Source organism: Sturnus vulgaris, chromosome 13 (assembly GCF_052056855.1).
Source record: "Sturnus vulgaris isolate bStuVul1 chromosome 13, bStuVul1.hap1, whole genome shotgun sequence".
NCBI classification, from domain to species: Eukaryota; Metazoa; Chordata; class Aves; order Passeriformes; family Sturnidae; genus Sturnus; species Sturnus vulgaris.
This window is the reverse complement of record NC_142255.1, coordinates 20,276,017-20,301,175: the sequence shown is the minus strand read 5'-3', so window position 1 is coordinate 20,301,175 and position 25,159 is coordinate 20,276,017. Positions and strand designations below refer to the sequence as shown.

Sequence of the window (25,159 nt, the reverse complement as noted above, 5' to 3'; positions counted from 1 at the left end):
CAGCCAGACCAGGGGAGAACACCCAAATTCAGTTTGGAGGAGGCTCTGGGGAGACCTCAGAGGACAAGGGATGGAGGGACAGGACACAGGGCAGGGCTGGGTGGAATTTTGGGAATTAGGAATTGTTCCTGGCAGGGCTGGCACAGGGTGCCCAGAGCAGCTGTGGCTGTTCTGGGTCCCTGGAATGCCCAAGGCCAGGCTGGGCATTGGGATTAGAGCAGCCTGGGACAGGGGAGCTGTCCCTGCTCAGGATAAACTGGGCTTTAAACTCCCAGCCCACCCAAACCAGCCTGCAGGAAACCTGTAAAAAATCCAAATCCAGCCAAGCTCGACTCCCCCGTCATTGTTAATTGCAATCAACAAACGATTGTTAATTGCAATCAATCACCTGGGGACAGAGACCCTTCCCAGGAGCAGCCTGGAGCTCCCTCCCCTCCCACAGCATCTCCTGCACCGAGGGCATCTCTGATTATTCGTGTTACAAACGGCCCTCGGCCCCCCTCGGCAATATTTCCCTCTCTTAATTAAAGATGGCAGCAATAAACATGAAATACGGACAAAAGGAGATTTTAATAAATGCTGCCTCAGGGAGCCCAGAGCCAGCCTGGGAACTCTTCATATCTGCTGCCATTGTTGTGGAATTCGAACAATATATGGCCACATAAAAGCAATATTAAAAATAATTATCATAAATTAGCCTCGGGTAGGCTGGGAGCCCCCGGCTGAGGGGGAAGCTCCTTCCCACGGATTTTTGAGGCGAATCCACGTGCCTGACTCGTGCCTGCTCCATCTGACAGGAGAACCCAACCCTGGCACCGCCTCCCAACTCAATAAATAACAATAAACCCTTCTCTGCCTCCCATTCCTGCTGTTATTGTGGATGTCAAGGTGGTCACACCTAAAATAATTAGTGCCTAATTAGATTTCCCCTGCCCTGCAGAGCAAGGATCCAGCTCCCAGTCAGCATCCAATGGCAGCATTCAAATATTTGCATTCAGGGAGACAAAACTCTGGGCAAAGTCCAGGTTTAAGCTTTTAAATTGGAATTTCTTTGGGACGGGGACTTTGGGCACTTCGGGGTTATGCAGAAACTCATCTTTACACCTCGACAGAAGAAGGCTCCAAAAGTCTGATGGGAAACAAGACTCTGGCAATAAATGAGGATGAGAATCTTCATGGGCTGACCCCGATCCACTGAAGGATCTGCTGATAGCAGAGAGCAGCCACCAAAAGTGGTGAAAAATGAACCCTGTCAAATCTGTTTGAGCTTTTGATGAGTTTAAAAATTGGTTAATAAAGGCAACAGCACCAATTTAATAGATTTAGACTCTGGCAGACACTTAACCTGGTATTGCATGACATTTTGATTAAAAATTAGAGTGATACAAGAGCAACATGACACGCACTAACAGGATTAAAACTGCCTGCAATGCAATTGGGATGCTGCAAGTGCTGGGTGGTTCCACAGGGATCCTTGGGAAAACAGGTCCCAAGATGTTCAGCAAAAAGCCACAAGAAGCCAAAGCAGAGCAGAGCAGGGGGCAGAGGAGCAGGGAGGGAGCCAGGTCACAGCAACTGGAGCTGGGAATTAAAGGAGTCCAAAATCAGCATCCAAGCCGTGGATTCCAATCCCTGGGATGTTCCAGGCCAGGCTTGGAGCACCCTGGGGCAGGGAAGGTGTCCCTGCCCACGGGTGGGATTTCAGGTCCTTTCCACCCCAACCCATGGTGGGTTTGGGATTTTCTCTCTGCCAAGCAAAGCACACGCAGCTGCCAAAGGGAATAAAGTGCATCCATCCCCTCAAACACTGCAAATCTCCCCCAGATTAAAAACCCCACCTGGACTGGGGGGGGGGGAGGATGCTGTGCAGGCTCGGGGATCCAAGCCAAGGCACATCTTCTCTGGGATTATTGTAGGAATTATTGCTGCCCCTCGCCAGAGCTGCAGGCTGCACAAACAGCTCTGAACACCGAACTGCCTGCAGGCAGCTGATTAATTCCATCCTGGCTTTCTGCAAAGAGCCACACACTGCTCCAGCTCCACCCAGACTCAGCTATTTTGAAGTCACCAGATAACTCTGACTTCTAATTTTATCTTTTGAATCAAACAAGCCCAAAAGCCCCACAAGATGACAGGCGTGCATTTCCAACCAGGTAATGATCATGTGCTAAACCAGCCCCGTGGCTTTTGGGGAGCTTGGATCAGACAGAGACAAAAGCTCCATCTTTTCCCTCAGTAAATCCTTCCCACACCTTTAACACTTTCTGTAGAAGTAACACTCAGTCCTGCCAACGTTACACCAACGTCACCCCGTGCCCAGATCTGCCGGGATTTTGGGGACTAACCGGGATTAAAACCACATTTAACACCTGATTTCTCCCCCAGATCCCTCTACCTCCCTCTGCCTCAGCTGAACTTGTAAAATCGCAGTTTCCAGTCGTCTGTTCTGCACTTGTTGTTGTTTTGTGCAGTAGTCACTCCAGGCTGGATGAGCAGCCCGGCTCCAGCAGCCGTCCCAGATCCCTCCAGGTGCCTCGAAACACAAATTTAGGAAGGAAGAAAGGCCGAGGCTTTGCCCATTTTAGCGTCAGAGCCCAGCACCCTGCTCAGCGCTGGCCCCGAGGCTCCCCCAGATGTGCAGCAGTGCCGGGGCACGCCCGTCACGCCGATGCTTTTTGACTAATTACTGCTATAAAAAGCAAAAAGCTGTCAGGGAGAATTATCCAGCTTCTGCAAGAGTGAAACAGAGACAAGTCTGAGAGGAAATGGTGCCACTTCAGACCCCAGCGGTGCCTGCAAGGATTAACTCGGCCCTTGCAGCACCGACTGAAGACACTGCCTGTGCACCCATCCCAAAATGTCCCAAATGCAGGGAAATGGGGGGAAGGCTCCTGGGGCAGGAGAGGTTTGGGGAGCAGGAGGGGTTGGACTCCAGGGTTTCTGCTTTTGGAATCACAGAACCACAGGATGGGTTGGGTTGGGTGGGAAGGGACATTAAAGCTCATCCAGTGCCACCCCTGCCACGGCAGGGACACCTCCCACTGTCCCAATCCAAACATCCAGCCTGGCCTTGGGCACTGCCAGGGATCCAGGGGCAGCCACAGCTGCTCTGGGCACCCCGTGCCAGCCCTGCCCACCCTCATAGGGAACAATTTACCCCATCCATTATTCTTTTTTCATGTTTTAGAAGTAAATCTTTGGTGGGCTGTGCTGAAGGATCTGGTTCTGTGAGCTCCTCCCTGTTCTCCAGCACAGGAAAAATATTGCCCCAGGATTTTGTTTGGCACTGGGCTCTGTCACTCAGGTAATAAAGTGGATTGATTCCAAGGCTCAGGGCAGGCTCGGGGCAGCTCCCTCAGGCTCCAGAGGACTCAGTCAGGAATTCCAACAAATGGGCATTAACGGCAATGACAGCAGAGTCACAGACAGACGTCGCCAAAATGGGTGACTGGGAAAACACCCCCAGAAGGAACCCCCAGATGTGCAGAGACATCCAGCTGTGCAGCAGCTCCCTGGTCTCCCCTGCTCCAGCAGTTCCACATCCTGCTGGTGTCTGCAGCTCTGCAGGTGGGGCCTCACCTGCAGGACCCCCCATCCCTGCTGGCCTCGGGGCTGGCTCTGGGCACAGCAGTGAGCCCTGCACACCCCCCTGGGGCTGGGGGGCCCAGCCTGGGGCTGCTCTGGAGCTGCTGCCTGGCAGGGAGTGAGGAGATCACGCTCAGAGCAGAGAGGTGACACTGCCATCATCCCCGAACGCCTTCACAGACAGAAAATCTCAGTGCTAAAGGGCTCCTCAATCCAGGGAAGAGAGGCAGCACAGCCCCAGCCCCCAGGGGCTGCAGCAGACGCACTTGGACAAGGAACAAGATGCAGTTTGTAAAAATAAGAGCGATTATGTGGCAGAACAAGCTGCCCTGAGGTGCTGGATCCCCCAGCTCGCTGTGCCACGGACAGGAGCTGTGCCACGGACAGGAGCTGTGCTCCAACACGGGCTCCGGGCACTGCCCTGGGTGTCTCCACTCTGATTCCAGCCCCAGACACTGCCCTGGGTGCCCCCACTCTGCTGCCAGCCCCAGACAGCAGCAGGAGGGTCCCTGGCACAGCACACACGTCCCAGGAGATGTCCCTGCAGCTCTGCCCTGGCTTCACTGTCCCCATCTGCACCATCTGTGACTCTGCATGAGCTTCCATCGTGAGCCACTGCCCCATCCCTGGCAGCCCCCAAAGCCAGGGTGGACATTGGGATTGGAGCACCCTGGGACAGTGAAGGTGTCCCTGTCCCCAGAAGGTTCCCTCATGGAGCTGGATGAGCTTCAGGGTCCCTTCCAACCCAAAGCATTCCGGGATTCCATGACCACCCCTGGCACAGGTGAGGAGGTGCCCTCTGGCACCCAGCCCTCTCCACCCCCGATTTCCACAGACACAGATCGTTAAACAAAGCCCAGCCACCCAAATTTGCAGTAGGTTCCCCTCTGGAGCAGCTCTCCGTGCCCAGCAGGACGGTGGCAGTGCCAGCCTTGGGGAAGGGTGTGGGAAAGCAGGCAGGAATTAACGGGGTGCTTTGTGCAAAGGAGGGGATGAGGCAGCTGGGCAAGGCAGAGCTGATGGTTCTCATGCAAATGCCCCAGGCTGGGATCCCGGGGAGCTGATGTGAGGAGCAGCTGGAGCATCCTGGAGGATGCTGTCAGTCACCATGGCAACGGGACGAGCATCCTACCACGGCATCAAGGACACGATTTCATTGTCCAAGTGGCGAACATTTTTCAGCCCAGCTCCCGGGGACCGAGTGTTAATAGCAGTTGCATCCTATTTATCCTGGCCCTTTATTGTCTCTGTAATGAGCACTCCAGGTTTTCCTGGAGAGCGTTTCCTCGGGGGCTCGGCGCCAGGAACGCGACTCCGAGTTAAGTGGTTTGCTTCGCTGGCAATTCCCTGCCATGCCCACACGCTCTGAAATCCAGAGCAGGCTGATTAACTATTAATTACAGGGCACTGACAAACCACACGATCTGCCCCAGTTTGTGCCAGAGCCCCCGGAGCTCTCGCTGTGGTTGTGGGAACGCTCCTGACCCGCGGCTGGGACATGTCACCCCCATCCCCTGGTGCCCTGTCCTGGCACTGCCCCGTGCCCCAGAGCTGCACATTCCTGCAGCTGGGGAGAGGATCAGCTCAGCTGGGTGATGATGATGATGATGATGATGATGATGATGATGATGATGATGATGATGAAGGACAGGGCACGGCTGTGTGTGCACACAAATCCACCCAGTTCCCCTCAAGGCTAACGCCACACCCACGCGAGTAAAGCCTGGAATCACTTTCCTACTTGCAGATGGTTGGACTCAATGATGTTGGAGGTCTTTTCCCACGAAAACGATCCCATGATTCTGTTAAATACATTGATTTTATTTCTGTGCTGGAAGGAAACCTTGGCTGGCCCCACTGAGGTCTGGCTCTGGTGAATCCAATCCCTCGTCCCTTCAGCGGCTGAGCCGTGCCATGGAAGCAGGGATCTCCACCCTGAGCACGTCCTGGAGCCCGGAGCAGCCCCACAAAGACAAAGGAGAGGATTCAGCAGTGCTCTGGAATCTCTGAACCCCTGAGCACAGAGGGACACTCACGCTGCCACTGGAGGTGTTTATTGCATCCTGTGCTGCTCCAGAATGAATTTTGTTGGAGGGATGACCAGGAGCACAGATGTCACCCTGCACACGGAACGTGCCAGCCGTGTTCAGAGGGGGGAGCAGCTCCTGATGGGGCTGGGGCTGTTCCTGATGGGGCTGGGGCTGCTCTGGATGGGGCTGGGGCTGTTCTGGATGGGGCTGGAGCTGCTCTGGATGGGGCTGGAGCTGCTCTGGATGGGGCTGGGGCTGTTCTGGATGGGGCTGGGGCTGCTCTGGATGGGACTGGAGCTTTCCCTGCTGCTCGTGGCACCTCCCCAGTGCAGTGGGAGGAGATGGAAATGGGGTGAGAACATCCCAGGCCAGCTCAGGGCTGTGCTGCTGCTGAGCTGGGGATGCTTTCACCCCGTTTCACTCCCTCCCAGCCAGCCCTGAGCTGGAGCTGTGGTCCCTCTGTGCTGTCACTGTAAATCCCAGTGGCTGCTGCAGGATGAGGGATCAGCAAAGCAAACCTGCAGCAAGCAGGGGCTGCCAAGCCCAGCTCTGCAGCTTCTGTGCAGCCCAGCTGCTCCCAAACCCTGGATTTACCCTCTGTGCAGCCCAACTGCCCCCCAAACCCTGGATTTACCCTCTGTGCAGCCCAGCTGCCCCCCAAATCCTGGATTTACCCTCTGTGCAGCCCAGCTGCTCCCCAATCCTGGATTTACCCCCTCTGCCAGGGCAGAGCTGCCCTCTCCAGGAAGAAATTCCTCCTGGTGCCCAACCCGAATCTCCCCTGGCACAGCTCCAGGCCGTGCCCTCTTGTCCCGTGTCCCCATCCCAGCGGTGCCCACATTCCAGTGTGGCTCTGGCAGGCACAGGAACCAGCAGCAGCCCTGGTTTCCATCCAGCTCCTGCCATGGCTGTTATCCCTGCTCAGCATTCCCAGCTTCCCACTCCCCCCCAGCAGCCCCCGCCAGCCAGGCAAACAACCCAGCCCTTCAAACACACACTGAAGTTTTCTTTTCTTCTTTAACCAACAACCACTGCCACCAAACCCCCTTTCTGCTTAATGCAGCTCTGCATCAAAACACCTCCGAGGCAATTCGTTTATACCAGGAGAACTTCTGAGGCTGGAATTTTCCCTGATGGCACTGCTGGAAGGCTACAGCAGCCCAGCAGGTCAGGCAGCTGAAAGCAGTATTTCATCTGGCAATTTATTCAAATAAATCTTTCAAAACATGAAATAAGCTGTAAAGATGGAGACTGTCACGGGCTGCAGTAGCCAAGCTCCTGAGTGGAGTGGCCAAGCAGGAGCAGCAGGGTGGGACAGCAGGGTGACAGCCATGGGGTTAGTGATGAAAAGGTGATTTTTGTTAATTGCTATCACTACACGTGCAATGGGCACCCAGGAGATGTCAGCGGCACCAAAGGGGCTTTGAGAGGCTTTGAACCCCCCAGGGCTGAGCTCAGCCCCAGCCTGGAGAGCAGCCAAGGGGAATTCCAGCACTAAGGAAGCTTTTCCTGCCATTGTCCTGGGCTAGCAGGAGCTGGAACGAGTGGCCAGGGCTGCTGTGGGGGAAGAAGAGCCCCTTTGTGCGAGCACACCACGGGCTTTGTGTGCTGGGCCAGCAGCGAGAGCTGCCCCTGCTCGGGCACTGAGCTGCCACTGCAGCACCACTGCCAGGCTCTGCCCCCTCCCTCAGCCTCCTCCTCACCAGCTCCAGCGAGGAGAAGAAATGATGGAGACAATCATCACAGAATCCCGGAACGGTTCGGGTTGGAAGGAGCCATAAATCCCCCTCTCGTTCCAGCCCCCGGCATGGCAGGGACACCTCCCACTGTCCCAGGCTGCTCCGAGCCCCTTCCAGCCTGGCCTTGGCCACAGCTGCTCTGGGCACCCTGTGCCAGGTATGGATTTCCTGTACCAGGTAAAGTTTTCCTGTGTCAGGTATGGATTTCCTGTGTCAGGTATGGATTTCCTGTGTCAGGTATGGTTTTCCTTTGTCAGGTATGGATTTCCTGTGCCAGGTACGGTTTTCCTGTGCCAGGTACGGTTTTCCTGTGCCAGGTAAAGTTTTCCTGTGTCAGGTATGGATTTCCTGTGCCAGGCTCAGCCCCCGTGCCAGTCAGCCGGCTCTGCTGATGCCATCATCTCTCATGGGAAGCTGCCGAGCCGTCCCCTCCCTGCAGGGCTCATGGGCAGCCCGGGGATGCCGAGGTGCCCTCGGCTGAGCCCCAGAGGGCTCCGAGCCAGCAGAGCCAAAGGAGTCTGTCCGTGGGCTGGGGGAGCAGCTCCTCAGAGCAGGGGGATGCAGGATGGGAGCTGGGCTCATCCACTTCATCCCCAGGGACAGAGACACCTCCAGAGACACTGCAGGGCGGCTCTGGGGCAGCCTGGCACAGCCTCCCCCTGGCACCGGCACCCTCAGGTCAGAACCGGGCAGGTCTCTGGCCCTGGCAGATCCCCCTGCTCACCTGGAGGGACGGATGCAGGCAGCAGGGACATGCAGGGAGCTCTTTCCTCTCCAGTATCCACCCCAGCATCCTGTTCTGGAATCCTGTTCGAGCATCCCACTCCAGTATCCAAACCCAGTATCCCAGTCTGGTGTCCCACTCCAGTATCCAAACCCAGTATCCCACCCCAGTATCCAAACCCAGTATCCCAGTCTGGTGTCCCACCCCAGTATCCCAGTCTGGTGTCCCACCCCAGTATCCCACCCCAGTGTCCCACCCCAGTATCCCAGTCTGGTGTCTCATCCCAGTATCCCAGTCTGGTGTCCCACCCCAGTATCCCAGTCTGGTGTCTCACCCCAGTATCCCAGTCTGGCACCCTCCTTCCCACTGCCCAGGCAGCAGATCCCGACTGTTTGCTCACTTATTCCATTCATGATTCACGATCACTCCCAGTTAATCCCCCGTCCCCCCCGGGCCAGGGAAGGATTTTCCCGTTTCTCTCCCCTCACAAACACGGGAGCTGCTCTCCGTGGTCAGGATCGAGCCCAACCTCCCCTCTGGAATGGTTTGCAAAGCCCAAATCCTGATCCTCCCCGAACATCCCGGGTTCTGAACAGAACCTTGGTCGTTTCTGGGTCTGCTTTGAAGTGCAGGTTCCATCAGGAATCTTTGCAGCATGAGAATGACGATTGTGTAACGATTCCTGCTGGAGAGAACGGAGCTGCCCTGGCGCTCATGGAACTGCCAATGGAGGAGCCCAGCCTTGGGAATTTATATTTTTTTTTTGTAAGTGTTAGTATTTCATAATAAAGATTGTGATTATCAATCCTAGAGAAATAAAGCAGCTGAAGAGGTTTCCTGGACTGATCTGGGCTCGCAGCAGCCTGGCCTGGAGGCTGGCACTGCTGCTTGGCAGGACGAGCCAGAGTGTGCCCACATCCATCCCGGGGCACTGGCAGAGGATCCAGGATGCAAACCCAGGGAATGGCTCCTCCTGCTGCACTCAGCCCGGGAATGGGACCCTTTTCTTCTCCCCCTCCCCATTCCAGAAGCAAACCCAGACCCCAGGTTTCCTTTCCCCATATAATGTCCCTTTACTGTTTGCAAAACCCCTTTTGCTTCTCTTCCCTGAGTTCTGCAGTGTTCCCTGTTCCTGCCGTGCCCTGAGTGCTGTGCTGTGCCCATCCCAGGGGTGTCCCCATCCCATGGGTGTCCCCATCCCGGGGGTGTCCCCATCCCGGGGGTGTCCCCATCCCGGGGGTGTCCCCATCCCGGGGGTGTCCCCATCCCGGGGGTGCCCCCGTGCCCGGGCAGGACGTGCTGAGCTGGGAGCTGTGCTATGAACCGTGATCTCTCTCGGCTGGACACGAGCAGGGGGCAGCTCCTCTCCCTGGCACTCCCCTCTCCAGGCCATCTGCAATGTCCTGGGCTGCAGTCACTGTTTTTTGTCCTGTTTTTGGGATCAGCTGCCAGCCCAGCTGTGGCAGCTCCCACAACAAAGCCCGGCCCCGGCCGTGCCACAGCGGTGCCTGTGCCAAGGGGTCCGGCCCAGATGGGACAAACTGGCAGGAAAAGTGGCCAGCAGTGCCAGGATCCTCACTCCTGCAGCAGGGAGGATGGTCCTGGCTCCGAGGGGCTCCGAGGGGCTGTGGGACACTCTGAGCTCCCACAGGGAGCCCAGGGCTCAAGGCTGGGGACCCCTGGGAGCCCAGGGAGCTGTGGCCCCTCTGGGGACTCTCCTGGAGCAGAACAACCCCTGCACCCCCGAGCCCGTGCCAGCACTGAGGCACATCCCCCGAGCAGTGCCAGTAAATATTGAAGCATCTGCTTAAACACTGAAATCACGGGGGCCCCACGGCACTGCCAGCTCTGCCAGCGAGGGGAACAACGTCAGCCTGAGCACTGTCCCTGGGCTCCCCGAGTGCCCAGGCAGGCTGGAGGATGGAGCAGCAGGGACAGAGCCCCCCGAGCCTTGCCCAGGGCCAGGGCAGCCCCTGCTGTGCCAGCCCCGCTGGCCTGGCTGTGCCCAGGCCTGGCCAGGGCTCCTGGGGACAAACAGCACCAGTTCCCCACAGTTTGTCCCTTGTTCCCCACATCCCTTGGTGTGGGCAGGACGGGCAGGTGGCACCTCTGGGGTTTTAACCTTCCAGGACATTGCCCACACCCGTCCCTATGTCAGGACATGAATCTTTCCCTGTGTGTGTGGGCAGGGCTGGCACAGGGTGCCCAGAGCAGCTGTGGCTGCCCCTGGATCCCTGGCAGTGCCCAAGGCCAGGCTGGGCACTGGGTTGGGATTAACCTGGGACAGTGGGAGCTGTCCCTGCCATGGCTGGGGTGGATCTGGATGGGATTTAAGGTCCCTTCCAGCCCAAACCATTCGAGGATTCTGTGATTCCAGGATTCTATAACCACCATCCAATCTCACCAAGGATCATGGAGCAAATGCCGAGTGCTGTTTGTGCACCTGAGTCCTCCTCAAACAAAGTTAAATCCCTGATGCCCTCTGGGACTTTTCTGTCTACATTTTAAAACCCCCCCCGGTTATTCCTGTGCTGGAAGCAAACCATCCCCAGCCCCATCAGGCTGTGACCTGAGGGATTCCCTGCCCCATTGCAAACCCCACTGATTGTGTGAGCTCGGGGGATGGCACAGGGATGGCACAGGGATGGGAGCAGTGTCTGTGAGCTCAGGGGATGGCACAGGGATGGCACAGGGATGGCACAGGGATGGGAGCAGTGTTTGTGAGCTCAGGGGATGGCACAGGGATGGCACAGGGATGGGAGCAGTGTCTGTGAGCTCAGGGGATGGCACAGGGATGGCACAGGGATGGGAGCAGTGTCTGTGAGCTCAGGGGATGGCACAGGGATGGCACAGGGATGGGAGCAGTGTCTGTGAGCTCAGGGGATGTGATCACAGCTCTCAGGCCCTGTCCCAAGGGCCCACAAATTGCAGCAATCTCCTCATCTCTCCTGCTCTTCCTGCTCACTCTGCTTTCTCCTTCCTCTCTTTGCTGCTCTAATATTTATCTGGCCTGACAGGAGCTCCTGAAAGCTTTGCCCAGAGCTCTTAAACCTTGGCTGTTCCACGGAGCCTGCAGGAATTGGCATCACTGGGACCTGCAGCCACCCCAGCCCAGCCCCACTGGGGGTACAGAGAACAGCAGAGCTGAGAGGGCTGGGCTGAGTTTGCTCAGGGGATCATGTCTGAGATCGAAATGTGTGTGTAACAGATCACAGGGTGTGTGTAACAGATCACAGTGTGTGTGTAACCCAGGGGATCATGTCTGGGATCACTCTGGGTGTGTAACCTGAGCTATCATGTCTCACATCACACTCCATGCATGCACAAGGCTCTGTGCCTCCAGTTTAATGCAGAAAAGGTTCTGCCTGTCTGTTCCACTTACTCACATCAGAGCGGGTTTCACATGGGATTAACACATCCCTGCTAAAGGAAAGGGGAAGGGAAATGGAATTAAACCTGTGGGACACTCAGGGAAATCAGAGCAAGTTGCACTGGTCTGTGTGCTCACTGATTTATGTTCACACTGATTTATGTTCACACTGGTTTGTGTTCACACTGATTTGTGTGCTCACTGATTTGTGTGCTCACTGATTTGTGTGCTCACTGATTTGTGTGCTCCCTGATTTATGAGCTCACTGGTTTCTTGCACTGGTTTGTGGCTGCCCAGCTCCATCCCTGGCATGTCCCAGGCCAGGCTGGGCAGAGTTTGGAGCAGCCTGGGACAGTGGGATGTGTCCCTGCCCTGGCAGGGGTGGAACAGGGTGAGCCTCAAGGACCCTCCCAACTCAAACCATTCCACGATTTTCTGGTTATTTTAACCCAAAATAAATACTCTGATTGCATTTTCTCTCTCATTTTCTAGGGTTATTTGTCCTACCAGAACCAGTGTGATTCGCATGCACACACAGATGGGACAGGGAAATAAAGGTAAGGAGGTTCCTCATCCCTGACCTCAGAGAGGGGTGATCCATCTGCTCACACACCTTGGGCCATCCCAGTCCTGTGGCAGTGCTGGAAATGAGCCTTTGATCCCCCCAGAAAACTGCTGGGAGCTGCAGCTCTGCACAAGGAGACAACACTGCTGACACAGCAGGAAAAAACTGCAACCCTGGGCTGCTGTGAGATCCTGTGCAGGACATGCACTGCAGCACGGATGCTCTCCTACCCCTGCAGCCCTGCAGGACCTTCACCAGCCCAAAGTTCCCCTTCAGGGGCTCTCAGGTGTCCCTGGAGCTGTCCCTTGTCCAGGTGAGCACCCCCAGCTCTCCCACCTGGCTCCAGAGGGCTCCAGCCCTGCAGCAGCTCCGGGTCCTGCTGGCATTGGGGTCCCAGGGCTGTGGGCAGCTCTGGATGAAAACTTCCCAGAGCCCTCCCCAGCAGACATGTTCATTAGTGTTAATTACAGTGAAAACCCCACAGCAGCCAGGGCGATGGAACCAATTAAGAGATAAAAATGTGATGTCCTGGCCTGTGACCCCAGGCTCTGGAACGGGCACAGGCACCACCAGGTCCCCAGGGACCCTGAGCACCCTTCAGGGCTCCTGCTGGCACCGTGCTGGCACCTGCTGCAGGTGCTCTCTGCCACACCACACCTCGGCTCTCCCTGCACTGCACTGGGGGGGCTGGAAATGCAGGAGGGCTCAGCCAGGATCCCCAGCAGAGATTCACACCCTGCCCCTCAGGGTGTCTGTCTGTCCATCCCAGTGCTCCCATTCCACGGCCCTGCCCCTCAGGGTGTCTGTCTGTCCATCCCAGTGCTCCCATTCCACGGCCCTGCCCCTCAGGGTGTCTGTCTGTCCATCCCAGTAAATTCTGGGCAGTGCCACCCAGCACAGGTGACATTTCTGATGTAAATTCTGGGCAGTGCCACCCAGCACAGGTGACATCCCCTCCCCTGGTGCCAATTCCCTGATGCCCACGGACCCCTCAGCAGTGAGGGGCAGGATTTGGGTGGGTTTTTAGGATCACACCCAGCAGGGAGGGGCGATGCTGGACAAACTCCCCCCTGTGAGCCCCGGGGCTGGGGGGGTGCCAGCCCTGCTCACAGCCAGGGAGGAGCTGCAGGGACACAAATGTGCCCTAATTGGGGACACTCAGCCAGGCTGAGATAAGGAAAACCTCGGGATCCACGGGGGAGATCTCAGCCCCTGCCCGAAGGCAGTGGAGTCCCACGAAGGCGCTCCCGGGTTTAAATTCGGACTCGTCAGGAGGATGGAGCAGCAGGAGAGGCCATTTACCCATTGCATGGATAAATTACAGGGTAAATTGATTTACAGAGCTGGGAGGGAACGCAGGGATTATTTACTGACCCACAGAGGGCAAAGGCTCGGTGGGGAAAGGTGGGTCCAGCCAGGGCTGGGGCAGGGACAGGATGGCCAGGGCACAGCCTGGCAGGGGCTGGCATGTGGCACTTCCTCAGCCCAGACCATAATTCCTGTTCAGATAACCCCCAGCCATGGAACAGCACTTTAAAATGAGGCTTTGCAGAAATGAAATAGATTAAAACATTCTTTTACACAAACTCTGAGCACAGAGAGGCCCTGGCACAGGGCAAAGGGGCTCCCCACCCTCAGGGGAACAATTCCTGCCCAAAATCCCACCCAGCCCTGTCCCTCCAGCCCTTGTCCCAAACTCCTCTCCCGTGTCTCCCTCAGCCCCTGCTGTGGGATGCTGCCCTTTCTGAGGAGCACAGAGCCATTTCTTACAAACCTCTGTCAGCCTTTGCCCTCTCCAGCTCTCTCCCACCAAAGGTAATTACCTTAAGAGCTCATTAGGACCGCAGGATGTGCTGCTGCTGCTGCTGCTGCTGCCTCTGCCTGGAAATCGGGCTCTATTTTTATCCCACGAGAGAAAAACGCGGCAGATTGGCAGGAACTGTCCCTCCGGCAGGAAGGCAACTGGCTCCTTCCAGCTGACTTTGTTCTTGCTAAAAAACCTGTTCCTGTCCCTCCCGAGCAGGTGGGACACCCCTGTGACCTGGCCCCAGCTCCAGCACTGCCCCCAGTGCACCCCGAGCCCCACAATTCCAGTCATTCTGTAATTCCAGCTGCCACAATTCCAGCTGCTGTAACTCCAGCTGTGTGGGCAGGGACAGGATGACCCCCATGGCCAAGCCCTCCTTGCCCAGCCATCTCCCACAGGTATCCTGCATCCCCACCCAAGGAGCCCCCAGCCCCTGGAGCTCTGTGCTGAGCCCCTCCTCACACCAAGGAGCTCCCCAGGGACAGACCCCCGGGATCCTCCCCAAATCCCAGCCCTAGGCCTGCCCCCCCCGCCCCCCCAGGGCTGGGCAGGTGCTCCCCAGAGTCTCTCCATGAGCAGGGCAGAGCAGGAGGATGCCAAACACGCTCCAAATGTGGATGGATTGCAAGGCCATAAATATTTGAAGGGGCTGAGTGAATCTGTTGCAAGGCTGTGCAAGCTCCAGTGCCCCTCAGCCCTTCCCTCGGCCTGGATGCCAACCCTGGTGTCCAAATAAAAACCTGGATAATTGCAGCACTTACAGAAGGATCTCCTCTGGCCTCTGTAGTTTATCAGGGGATTTTTTTTTTTCCCCAAGCACACCTGAAGGAAGCCATAAGCACTCACCCAGCCCCGTGCCAGGCTCCTTTCATGCCAGGCTGCTCACTTGGAAGAGGAGAGCAGCAGCCAAGCAGTGCTGGGATTCCTCAGCCTGGACACTGGGAACACAGCAGGAATGGGAATGGGAAATGGGAAATGGGGAATGGGAACAGGAATGGGAAATGGGGAATGGGAAATGGGAAATGGGGAATGGGAAATGGGGAATGGGAAATGGGGAATGGGGAATGGGAAATGGGAATGGCACAGCTCCTGTAGGAACAGTGACACCAGCACCAGGAAAGTGCCCAGGGCTGGGGCAGTGGGGACAGGGACAGTCCCCGGTGGTGGCAGTGGGGACAGGGACAGTCCCCGGTGGTGGCAGTGTCCCCTGGCTGTCACCAGCCCCGCTCCTCTGTTCCCATGGCAATCCCGGGATTCCAGCTGCCTCCACCTTGGCTGCTCCGCTCTGGGCACAGAAAGCCACGGAACAAAGCAGAGCAGAGCAGGGAGCTCAGCTCAGCTCAGCTCAGCTCAGCTCAGCTCAGCTCGGTTCAGCTCAGTTCAGCTCAGCTCAGTTCAGCTCAGCTCAGTTTTATTTGTGTGCGGGGCCAGCCCCTCCTCCAGCTCGCTGCTGCTGATTCTCTGCTGCTTTGGGGGTTTCTGTCAACCTGCACATGGGAACAGAGCCAGCCTGGGGTCACACAGGGAATAAATAAACACCGGGGGACAAAGGAGGGACAGCAGGGACAAGGGCCAGAAAGAGAAAAGTCCATTTGAGTTTAGAGGAAGAGCTCAGGATCACCGAGATTGTGGCAGGGACTTGGTCCAAGAGAGCAGCTGGGGCAGGAGCTGTGACAGGGGCAGGGAAGGGCCAGAGCCAAGGCTCAGCTCCATGGGGACACGAGTGTCCCTGCACAGCTGGAGGAGGGAGGGCTGGCAGGGTGGGGATGCTCCATTAATTACAGCGAGAATCCCACACCAGCCAGGGCCATGGAACCAATAAAACCATGAACCAATGAAAAGATAAAAATTTCGTGTCCTGGCCTGTTACCCCACACTCTGGAACCTGCACTGGAACATGCCCTGCTCCTGCTCCTGCTCCCACTCCAACCCCAGCCCTCTCCTCTGCTCCTGCCTCCCTGCTGCCCTCACATTTCTTTTCCAACGGCCCCAGGAGCTCCAAGTTTTCAGGTCCCAAAAACACTCTGTTCTCATTCCACATTTCCTTTGGAAAGCCATTTTTACTTGCAAGCCAGAAATATTAGTCAGCAAAGCATGCAGTGCAAGGCTAATGAGAACTAGATCGATTCATGAGAACTACCTGCTCAGCAAATTCATTATTTTCAAACACAAGTCTGTTGGGCTCCAGCTTTTCCCCCAGCCCCAATACACTGCCCATTCCATGAGTTCAGGGTATAAAGGATAGCTGCAATTGCTACCTGATCCATATATTCTTAAAGCCTCTTTCCAGCTCCAGGGTGGCTGACTCAATTTTTGCCATTTTTTTATTAAAGCAAAATCCCCTGCAGGCAGCTGGCTGGATGTTTCCTTTGGGATGCCAGCCTGTGTTCCAGGGTAAGAGCCAGCACGAAACAGCCACTAAAAACCCTCTGAAAAACACAAGCCCCTCATCGATGTGACAGATATGCCACTATAATTAAAGTCTTTGGCAACAGAAGTTATGCAGCCAAAATATTCTATTTTGGGCTGCAGCATTGATCAGACCCTGACATCACACATTAACGAGCTGAGGCCTTGCTGCCTGTGGAAGCTGCTGTTAATAATCATTAAAAACCACCTCAATCGTCTGGTGGGACCTGGATGCTCCTCCTGGCCCAGCCCAAGGGTTTGTCCCTGTCAGGAGCCCAGAGCTGTGCTCTTTACTGCCAGGCAGGAAAGATTAAAATGTGTGAACCTTGATTTTCCAGTGAGCTGCCCAGTGCAGAGACCTGGCACTGCCAGGGCAGGAAAATGGGATTTGGCTCCAGTGGGATTGGGGCTGGCTGGGAGCAAAGGGAGGCTCCAGCTCCAACAGCCAGAGTGAGGATGGTGAAATTATTATGGAAAAATTATTCTGATAAAATCATCAGGGTAGAGCCAGCTCATGGCTCTGAGCCTCGCAACACCCACACCTCTCCAGGAGGAATTTCCCACCCTTTCCATCTTCCCAACACAAAGCACATCACAAGGAGCCAGGAAGGGTTTCAGTCTGTTCCCTCGTCTGCAGAGGGGCCCTTTCCATTGACATCAACTTTCCTGGCCAGGAACAAAGAGCAGAAACCCTGGGAGAACAAACCCTGCCTGGTTTCCATGAGGAGCCCTGGGATCAGGCAGGGATGGACAGGGATGGACAGACAGACAGGGATGGACAGGGACAGACTGACAGGCTGGGTTTGAAGCACAGCCCTGCCCCACCAAGGGCTTACATAAACCCAGCCCTGACGGGGATCAGCCACGACAGCCGCTGACTCTGCTGAGGAAAATCAGATTTTCCTGCATTTTACCCCCGAGTCCCTCGCAGAGAACAAGCTGGAGGAAGCACAAAGGCATCTTGTGTTGTGTGTGTGCACAATTAACCAAGTTCCCCGTGAAATTCCAGCTGCCAAGGCACTTCTGCCAACAAAGACAACGGCGCTGGAGAAGGTGATGTGCTCGGAGGGTAATTAATGCCCAAGGGTAATTAAGGGCAGAGTGGGGCCTGCAGCTTGAAAAGGACAATGCAGGAGGGACAAAGTGCCCAGCTGGTCCCCAGGATCCCCTCGGATCATTCCTCCACAGTTACAGAAATTGGGGTTTTGCTTAGGAACAAAAAGAGCTTTTCTCCAGCAGCACCTGAAGCCCATCCCCATTCCCCACCGGCCCCGGCCCTTCCTGGGGAAGGCAGTGATTGTAAATGGAATTATTGAATAGAACGGTTTGGGTGGGAAGGGATCCTGAACGGTCACCCAGTGCCACCCCTGCCATGGCAGGGACACCTCCCACTGTCCCCAATGTCCAGCCTGGCCTTGGGCACTGCCAGGGATCCAGGGGCAGCCACAGCTGCTCTGGGCACCCTGTGCCAGCCCTGCCCACCCTGCCAGGGAACAATTCCTGCCCAAAATCCCACCCAGCCCTGCCCTGTGGATGGAAACACATTTCCAAATGATTTCTTTCCTGCAGAGGAAGGAGCAGATCTCCAGGATCTGGGCACAGCTCCTGCCAGCACTGCTCACCTGGCTCCTGCCCCAGCAGCCCTGGCACCCTGACACAAAACACGGGGACACACACACGGCTGGGGGACACACACACACGGCTGGGGGACACATTCAACACGATTCCATTTCCACTTTTTAATTTTTATTTTCCGTGTGCCCACACAGGGCACGGCGCCACGTGGCACTGGGGACGTTCCCTCTGCCATTCCCAGCACAAGGACAGAAAGGTTTCGTGTGGCTGAGCCCTTCCCACCCCGCTGCCCTTCCCACTCCTCTTCCTCACCGAGCACAAAGGTTCTGGCAGCCCCGGGGCTCCTGCAGGGCCCTGCTGTGACAGCTCCAAAACTGCTCCAGGTGTGGGTCCCTGCCTGTGCCCACCAAGGACCGTGGGTCTGCCCTTCTCCTGGGCTGGGCAGCTGCTGGCACAGCTCAAGCACAAGGAAAATGTCTCTTATGGTGACAAAGGTGCCTCATAAATCTGATTTTAGAGAGTAGCCAGTGCCACAGTGATGTAACACTGATGGGAACACAAGGGGAGAACCCATAAATCAGGATGGGATGTATTTTGGCAGGAACAACCAAAAGTAGGTGACTATTAATCCTGTCAGAGGAGGGCATTTAACCTCACCCTTGGAGCAGCCTGGTCTGGTGGGAGGGGTCCCAGGGTTTGGAACGAGATGAACTTCCAGGTCCCCTCCAAGCCAAAAAATTTAATGATTCTCTGTTGTGGATCCCTCCCAGCCATCCCCCAGCCTGGCCCAAGGATCCACCAGAACCTGTGCAAGAGCCACAGCCCTGCAGACACATCGACCCCCCAGCAACTCCACATCATCAATGCGAAATTGCTCCCCTACCGCTGGAATCACTTACCCTGGAAACATCTCAAAGAGATGAATTTGACCTGAAACCTTCTTATTTGCAGAAGCAACTCCAGAGCCTGCTGTGACCAAACAATAATTGGGTTTTCTGCCCACAAACAAGTGGCTGATGGCAGTGGCAGCGTTCAGGGCTCTGCCACAGACCCCGGCCTGCCCAGGGACTGTCTGCTCTCCACAAAACCGATGGCAAAGAAACCCCAGCCCCTCCCTCCCTCCCTCCCAGCAAACCCTTCCTTGGCTTCTTCCCCTCCCTCCCAGTGACACCAGACTAAGCCAAGCACAATCCTGGAACACGGCGGGGCCATCAAGGAGCCACCCCCCGAGCCGAGTGGCCAAAACCCTGGCACAGGGTGCCCAGAGCAGCTGTGGCTGCCCCTGGAGCCCTGGCAATGCCCAAGGTCAGGTTTGGAGCCCCAGGGACAGTGGGAGGTGTCCCTGCCATGGCAGGGCTGGCTCTGGGTGGGATTTAAGGTCCCTCCCAACCCAAAGCACGCCAGGACTGTGCGATGCCCAGAGCCTGGAGCAGAGCCCACCCTGCAGGAGCTGGGGAGGAGTTTCCACAGGCTGAGGGCCCTGCCCAGCAGCCCCGCTGGCATCTCCGTGGTGCCAGTGGCCAGCATATGTGCCAGGACAGACAGGGATGTCAGGAGCTGCCACAGCCTCTGGCGCTGGCCAGGGCACGGGGAGTGCTGGCACTGCCACCGACGTCACCCCCGTGTCCACGATCCCCCCCCGGGCTCCCAGAGAATGACTCAAAAATTAAAAATAAGTGGGCTGCTCACGGCGCTCTCACTATTCCCCAGACGCCTCCGAAAAAGCCTCCTGCTGCACATTTACCTAATTCTGGCACGGCAGAAGGAGCCGATTCCTTTCTGCCGGTGCCGTGGTGCACATCCCGCTCCGCTGGCATCTCCGTGTGTGAGCACGAGCCCGCGGACACCGACATCTAAATCTGCCTCTGTGTCTATATTTGCCTTCAGCATCTTCCACAGGAAAGTGATAAGCAAAGTAGTTCTGTCAGGAAATTGGCTCCTGAGAGGGGAATAGCCGGCGGGTTCACAGCAGGTAACGTTGTAAAACAGGTATGAAAAGTGAACTGAAAACAGACATTTCGGCTGGCGGAGAAAGAACAAGAGAAATATTTTCCACGGGTTTGCAGAACAACTTGGGGTTTTGATCCCGCTGAAATGGGAGTGAACGCTGTCCCCTGAATATTTGCAGTGGACATTTAGTGGATGCTTTCCTCAGCTGCCTCTGTATCTTTTGGACATCAACTGGAGAGGAAAAGGAGATGAAATGCTGTGCTTTGACTGCTGTTTCCCCTTCAAACTCATTGTGCATTTCAGGCAGTTTCCTCCCGAGCCTACAAAAACCAAATGTATGCAAATGCTGGAGCCAGGGGCGAAGGAGCTGCCCTGCCAGCACAACTCCCAGACACAGCTGAGCCACAGCCGTGGCTTTCTGCTGCAAACACATTTCCAGGGCTATGAATAAAAACATGACTTTGGGCAGCCAACAGCAAAGCCGTGGTGACGCTTTCAGCCTCGCTGGGACCCGGGGAGCTCCCAGTGCCCGCTGAGCCCGGCCCGGGGCTGCTCGGGGGCTCTGCGGGACCGGGGGATGCTCAGAGAGCCCGATCCGGGGTGCTGACCCCCAGCCTGGGACCCTCAATCTGTGACCCCCAGCCTGGGACCCTCTATCTGTGACCCCCAGCCCGGGACCCCCAGCCTGGGATCCTCAGCTCTGGGACCCTCAGTCCGGGATCCTCATCCCCGGATCCTCATCCCGGGACCCTCACCCTGTCACCCTCATCCTGTTACCCCCATCCCACCCCACACCTCATTTCTGACAACGGATTTGGCCCCAGTTCCTGCCCCCACACTCGGGCTCCAGCTGTGGAGGGAAGGGAGGGCTCTGGGACAGACAGACAGACAGACAGACACCAGTAGGGGCACAGAGCCCCTGGTTTGTGTTGTCCCAGGAGTGGCCCTGTCCCCCTGTCCCCCCAAAAGCATCACCCGTGCCCGGGGCTCCGAGCCCTGTGGAAGCTGTGGGCTCCTAACCTACTTCCCTGGAAAAGCAATTGGGAACTCTGCGAAGATAAAAAGATAATGAACAAATAACCTTCACTGGCACAAACCCCCAGTGCCCCTCTGTGCTGCTGCCTGATATTAATGATCCTGCAGGGCTCCTAAAGAACTTCGTGCTCCAAGTGGGAAGCAGGGGTTTGTCCCAGAGTGCAGCCACGAGCTTTCATTTCCTCCCAATCTCAGGCAGGAAAGTTCTTATTTCTGCATCTAAGAAACCATGTATTTATTTTCTCACATCTCCACGTTCCTGTCGTTCTACTGGGGTTTGAAACAAAATACCACTGTCTTTTCAGGAAAATGCTTGATGCATCGAGCCACGGCAAATCATTAATTATTTCGAACCTTTTATGCCACCACCGACACCACAGCGAAGAATTTAAAACATTTCCTCAGACAAGGAACTCACTGACAGCAAACCACAGCATTGCTGGGTGTTCCAGAGCTCCTTCCATCCAGACTGCCCTGCGAGGAGCCTGAGCCACATCCCTGCTGACACAGGGGGGAAATTCACATTAAATACACAGCCCCTCACCATGGAACGGGAGGGGGGAAATTCACATTAAATACACAGCCCCTCACCATGGAACGGGAGGGGTGAAATTCACATTAAATACACGGCCCCTCACCATGGAACAGGAGGGGGGAAATTCACATTAAATACACGGCCCCTCACCATGGAGATGAGCAAAGCACCTTCAGGAATGGCTGTGCCTCTCTGTGAGCTCCCTCTCCCTGGGGACACGCCTGGGGACAGTGACACCCAGGACCAGGGTCCCCACCCTGCAGGTGGCACTGAAGGAATGGGGCAGGGGTGGCACTGCTGCCTCCTCGCACCTGATGGGCCCCACACACCTTCACGGCCTGCCCAGGTGCCTCCCTGGCTGTTTAACATCAGCTTTTGGCAGCCCCCATCTCCGTGTTCAGGAGCTGCTGCAGTCGCAGGTCCTAGCAGGGCTCAGGGCCCAGCTCTGCTCCCTGGCAGCCACGGGCTGAGCCCTGGGACCAGCACACACAGATGCTGGGCCAGCATCTTCCCTGAACCAGCAAATGCTGGAATTCACAAAAAAAACCTCATAACAAAAGGTACCAACCCCACTGCCCTGACCCACTGCACCCCACTCCCTGTGCCCATGGCACTTCTGTCCCCCCAGCACATCTGGGGGACCCCGCCATGAGTCCTGCAGGCCCCTCTGCCTGCTTGGATGGGCTGTTCAGGAGAGAAAATTCGGGGAAAAAGGAGGAAGGATTCATCCCAGCTCAGCCAATGAACTGCTCGTTCAATATGGGAATATGAACAATGCAAACCTTGGGAAATGAAATAAAAAAGGCTTTATTTAGAAGCAGAATGCTCAGGTATTATCTGGCAGCACCAAACCCCTACTCACACACCTTCATCGAGCATAGTCAGAGGTTAATTCTATGACAGATTTAACCAAGGCCATTGTCTGAAATGTAAATAAACCTTCTCAAAAATCAGGTTTAAAAATCCAGCGCTGCTTCCTCGTCCCCAGCAGGGAAGCCAGGAGCCGTCAGACAGGCCAGGCTCCAGGGAGGGCACGGAGCCCATCCCGTCCCTGCTGCCAGGGAGGACACAGGGGCACGGCAGCCGAGCCTCAGCACAAACTTCCAGCCCCAGACGGGAGAGGCACGGCCGCTGCTCCAGCCGGGTTCTCCTGGTCTGAGCAAGAGCAGCGAGGCTGAAATCCCAGGCGGCAGGAGCAGAACCTGCCTGGGCCAGGAGACACCGCGGATCTCGGCGAGATGTGAAATCCCTGCGCTCGTGGGGGAATGACCTTCAAAACTCATTCAGCGCTCGCAGCCTGCGCCGTGGCGGTTCCCTCACTTGTGAGACATCGCACATTCCTGCTGTGCTCTCCCTAATTTCGCATGGACTATAAATACTTGGCTCATCAGGCAGCACGAAAACCGGCGAGAGCAAACGTTTAAGCGGGGTAACCTTGCCTGTCAGGGGGGCAGGAGCAAATTCTTCATCCCTCAGGTCGCGCATGCTAAATGCCAGGAATCCCTGTTTACTATGCTGCACATCAAATACCAGCCGGAATATGGGACCATGTAGTATTTTCTCTTTAAAAAAAACTGACATGCAGAATGACGACACCTCGTCAAATTGTCTTCAGGGCAGAAAATCCAGATTTTTCTGAACCGCTCAGCCCACACTTTCTCTCCCAAACTACAGTTTCCCATTTAATTAGTATTAAAAGCAACCTCTGAGACTCGAATTAGTTTGGCTTATGCGAAATGAACTGGGCTGCTGTTGGAGCTGTTTACTGGGTCACACTTTACAACCCCGGTGGGGGAGGCGAGCGGCGTTACCACCATTCTTCAGTGGCATTTGCACAAATCACCCTATTTATGGGTTTTAGGCTGGTGAAGCCAAAATGACGGTGCCTCCCATAGCCTGCAGCACCCTTGGTAACCGTCCTTTGGCATTCGCACCCAAAGCAGGTTTGTGCCTGTCAGCGAGGGGATGTTCACCCGTCCTTGGCACCACGGGGCAGGGAGAGCTGGGGACCCCGAGGCCGGGCGCTGGGAGCTGCTGCTGCTGCTGCTGCTGCTGCTGACGCGTTGAGTCACCTTTACTCAAAACTCTGCCCCGAATTTTCCATCGCCCACGGGCTGGGCTGGGGCCAGCCGCCTCCAGCAGCAATCCCCGCGCGTGCGGCTCCGCACAGGTTTTCCTGAGCTCCCTTGCGAGGATGATGCTGATGGCAGGGATGAAGCGCAGGAGCAGCCGGAGCCAGGGATGCTCCTCTCAGCCCCCGGTCACACGGTCCCGGTACCGGACTCGCTCCAGCGGAGCCCGGCAGCGCCTTTCCCTAGTTTTCGGCAATACGACACATGCCGCGACATCTGCGCGCTGAGCGATGCCCCTCGCAGCCGTGGCAGCGCAGGGACAGCGGCGGAGGGCCCACGGCCCCGGCCCCGGCTCCCGGTCCCGGCACGGGGGCGGTGGATGCGCGTCCGTCCCCGCCGCTCCGGACGATTACAAAACCCGAGCGCTCATCACGGCGAGCCGGGCGCTCACGGGGGAGGCACAGCGGGCACCGGGCTGCGGCGGGGCCGGGAGGGTCTGTCTGTGCCAGCAGCACCCCCGCGCATCCCTGCCCCGCTGCATCCCTGTGCATCCCTGCCCCGCTGCATCCCCCGAGCTCCCCTTCGCACCCACGTCCTCCCCGCGCTGCTGCAGCCCCCGCGCCCGGGGCTGGCACCGAGCGGCTCCCCCGGCCCCGGAGCTGCCCCTGCCCCGCTCCGGCTGCGGGCGTTGCGGGCATCACCGCACCGGGGGCAGGCGGGCGGCTCCGCGCCATCCCCGCACCCCTCGGCGGCTGCGGGGGTCGCAGGCTCAGCCCCGGGGCTCTCCCCGCCGCCGGCAGCCGCGGCTCCGGTGCCGCCCGAGAGCCGGGGGAGGCGGGAGCGGAGCGGGGGGGCCGCCTTTGTTGGCGGCGCGGGGCAGCACCGGGGCCGCCCCCGCCGCTCCGCTCCGCTCCTTTTGTCTGCCGGGGCCCGGCGGCAGCGCGGCGGCTGCGGGGGCAGCGCGGCCCCGGTGGCGGTGCCGGTGGCGGTACCCGTGTCCGCGGCGGTACCGGTGCGGCGGGGCTCACCTGGATGGTGCAGGTGTACTCGCTGTCGTCCAGCAGCCGCACGGTGCAGTTGTACTCGCGGTCCAGGTTCCTGCTGCTGCCACTCATCCACCTGCTCAGCATCTTCCCGGGGCGCGGGGCGGCGGGCGCTGCCGGCGGAGCGGCGGCTCACATCGCGCTGCGGGGCGGGGCGGTGCGGGGCGGGGCGGGGAGGGGCGGGGAGGGGCGGGGCTGTGCGGGGCGGGGCGGGGCTGAGGCCGCGCCCCCTGCCCGGTTCGGTTCGGTTCGGTTCGGTTCGGTTCGGTTCGGTTCGGTTCGGTTCGGTTCGGTTCGGCTCGGCTCGGAGCGCGGTGCCCGTGCCCACACGGGCGGGTGTCCCCCGGCTCGGGCTCCGGCGCGGTGACGGTGACGGGCTCCGCCGCAAACCAATGCGGCACGGGCGGCACGGCCCCGCCGAGAGCCCCGCACCGGGGGGAACCGGGAGCACCGGGGGGAACCGGGAGCACCGGGAGCCGGAGCTGCGGGGCTCCCCCACCGCTGTCCGCACCCCCGCCCGCCCCCCGCACCGAGGGGCTCCCCTGCAGCGGGGTTTGGCGGCCCCGGTTCGGGTGGGGAGTCCTGGCATGGGGCAGGGGGTACCCGCAGCCCGGACCCCCAGCCCCGGGGACTCTGTGTCCCCAAGGACAGACTGGGTGTGACCCAGCTGGCCGCGGTCCCTGCCAGAGTACGGACCTGTGCCCGGCTCTCCTGTCAGAG

General features: G+C 57.6%; 1 protein-coding gene across 1 annotated transcript in view; it reads right to left on the bottom strand.

The window, feature by feature from the left end:
• The window catches only part of FRMD5 (FERM domain containing 5), a 51,534-nt gene extending 26,959 nt beyond the window's left edge, over window positions 1-24,575 (bottom strand). Inside the window, exon 1 of the mRNA XM_014887812.2 lies at window positions 24,425-24,575. Within this exon, the coding sequence (XP_014743298.1) occupies window positions 24,425-24,526 (102 nt within the window). The 5' untranslated portion in view covers window positions 24,527-24,575. The remainder of the gene's footprint in view (window positions 1-24,424) is intronic.
• Window positions 24,576-25,159: the final 584 nt, after the last annotated feature.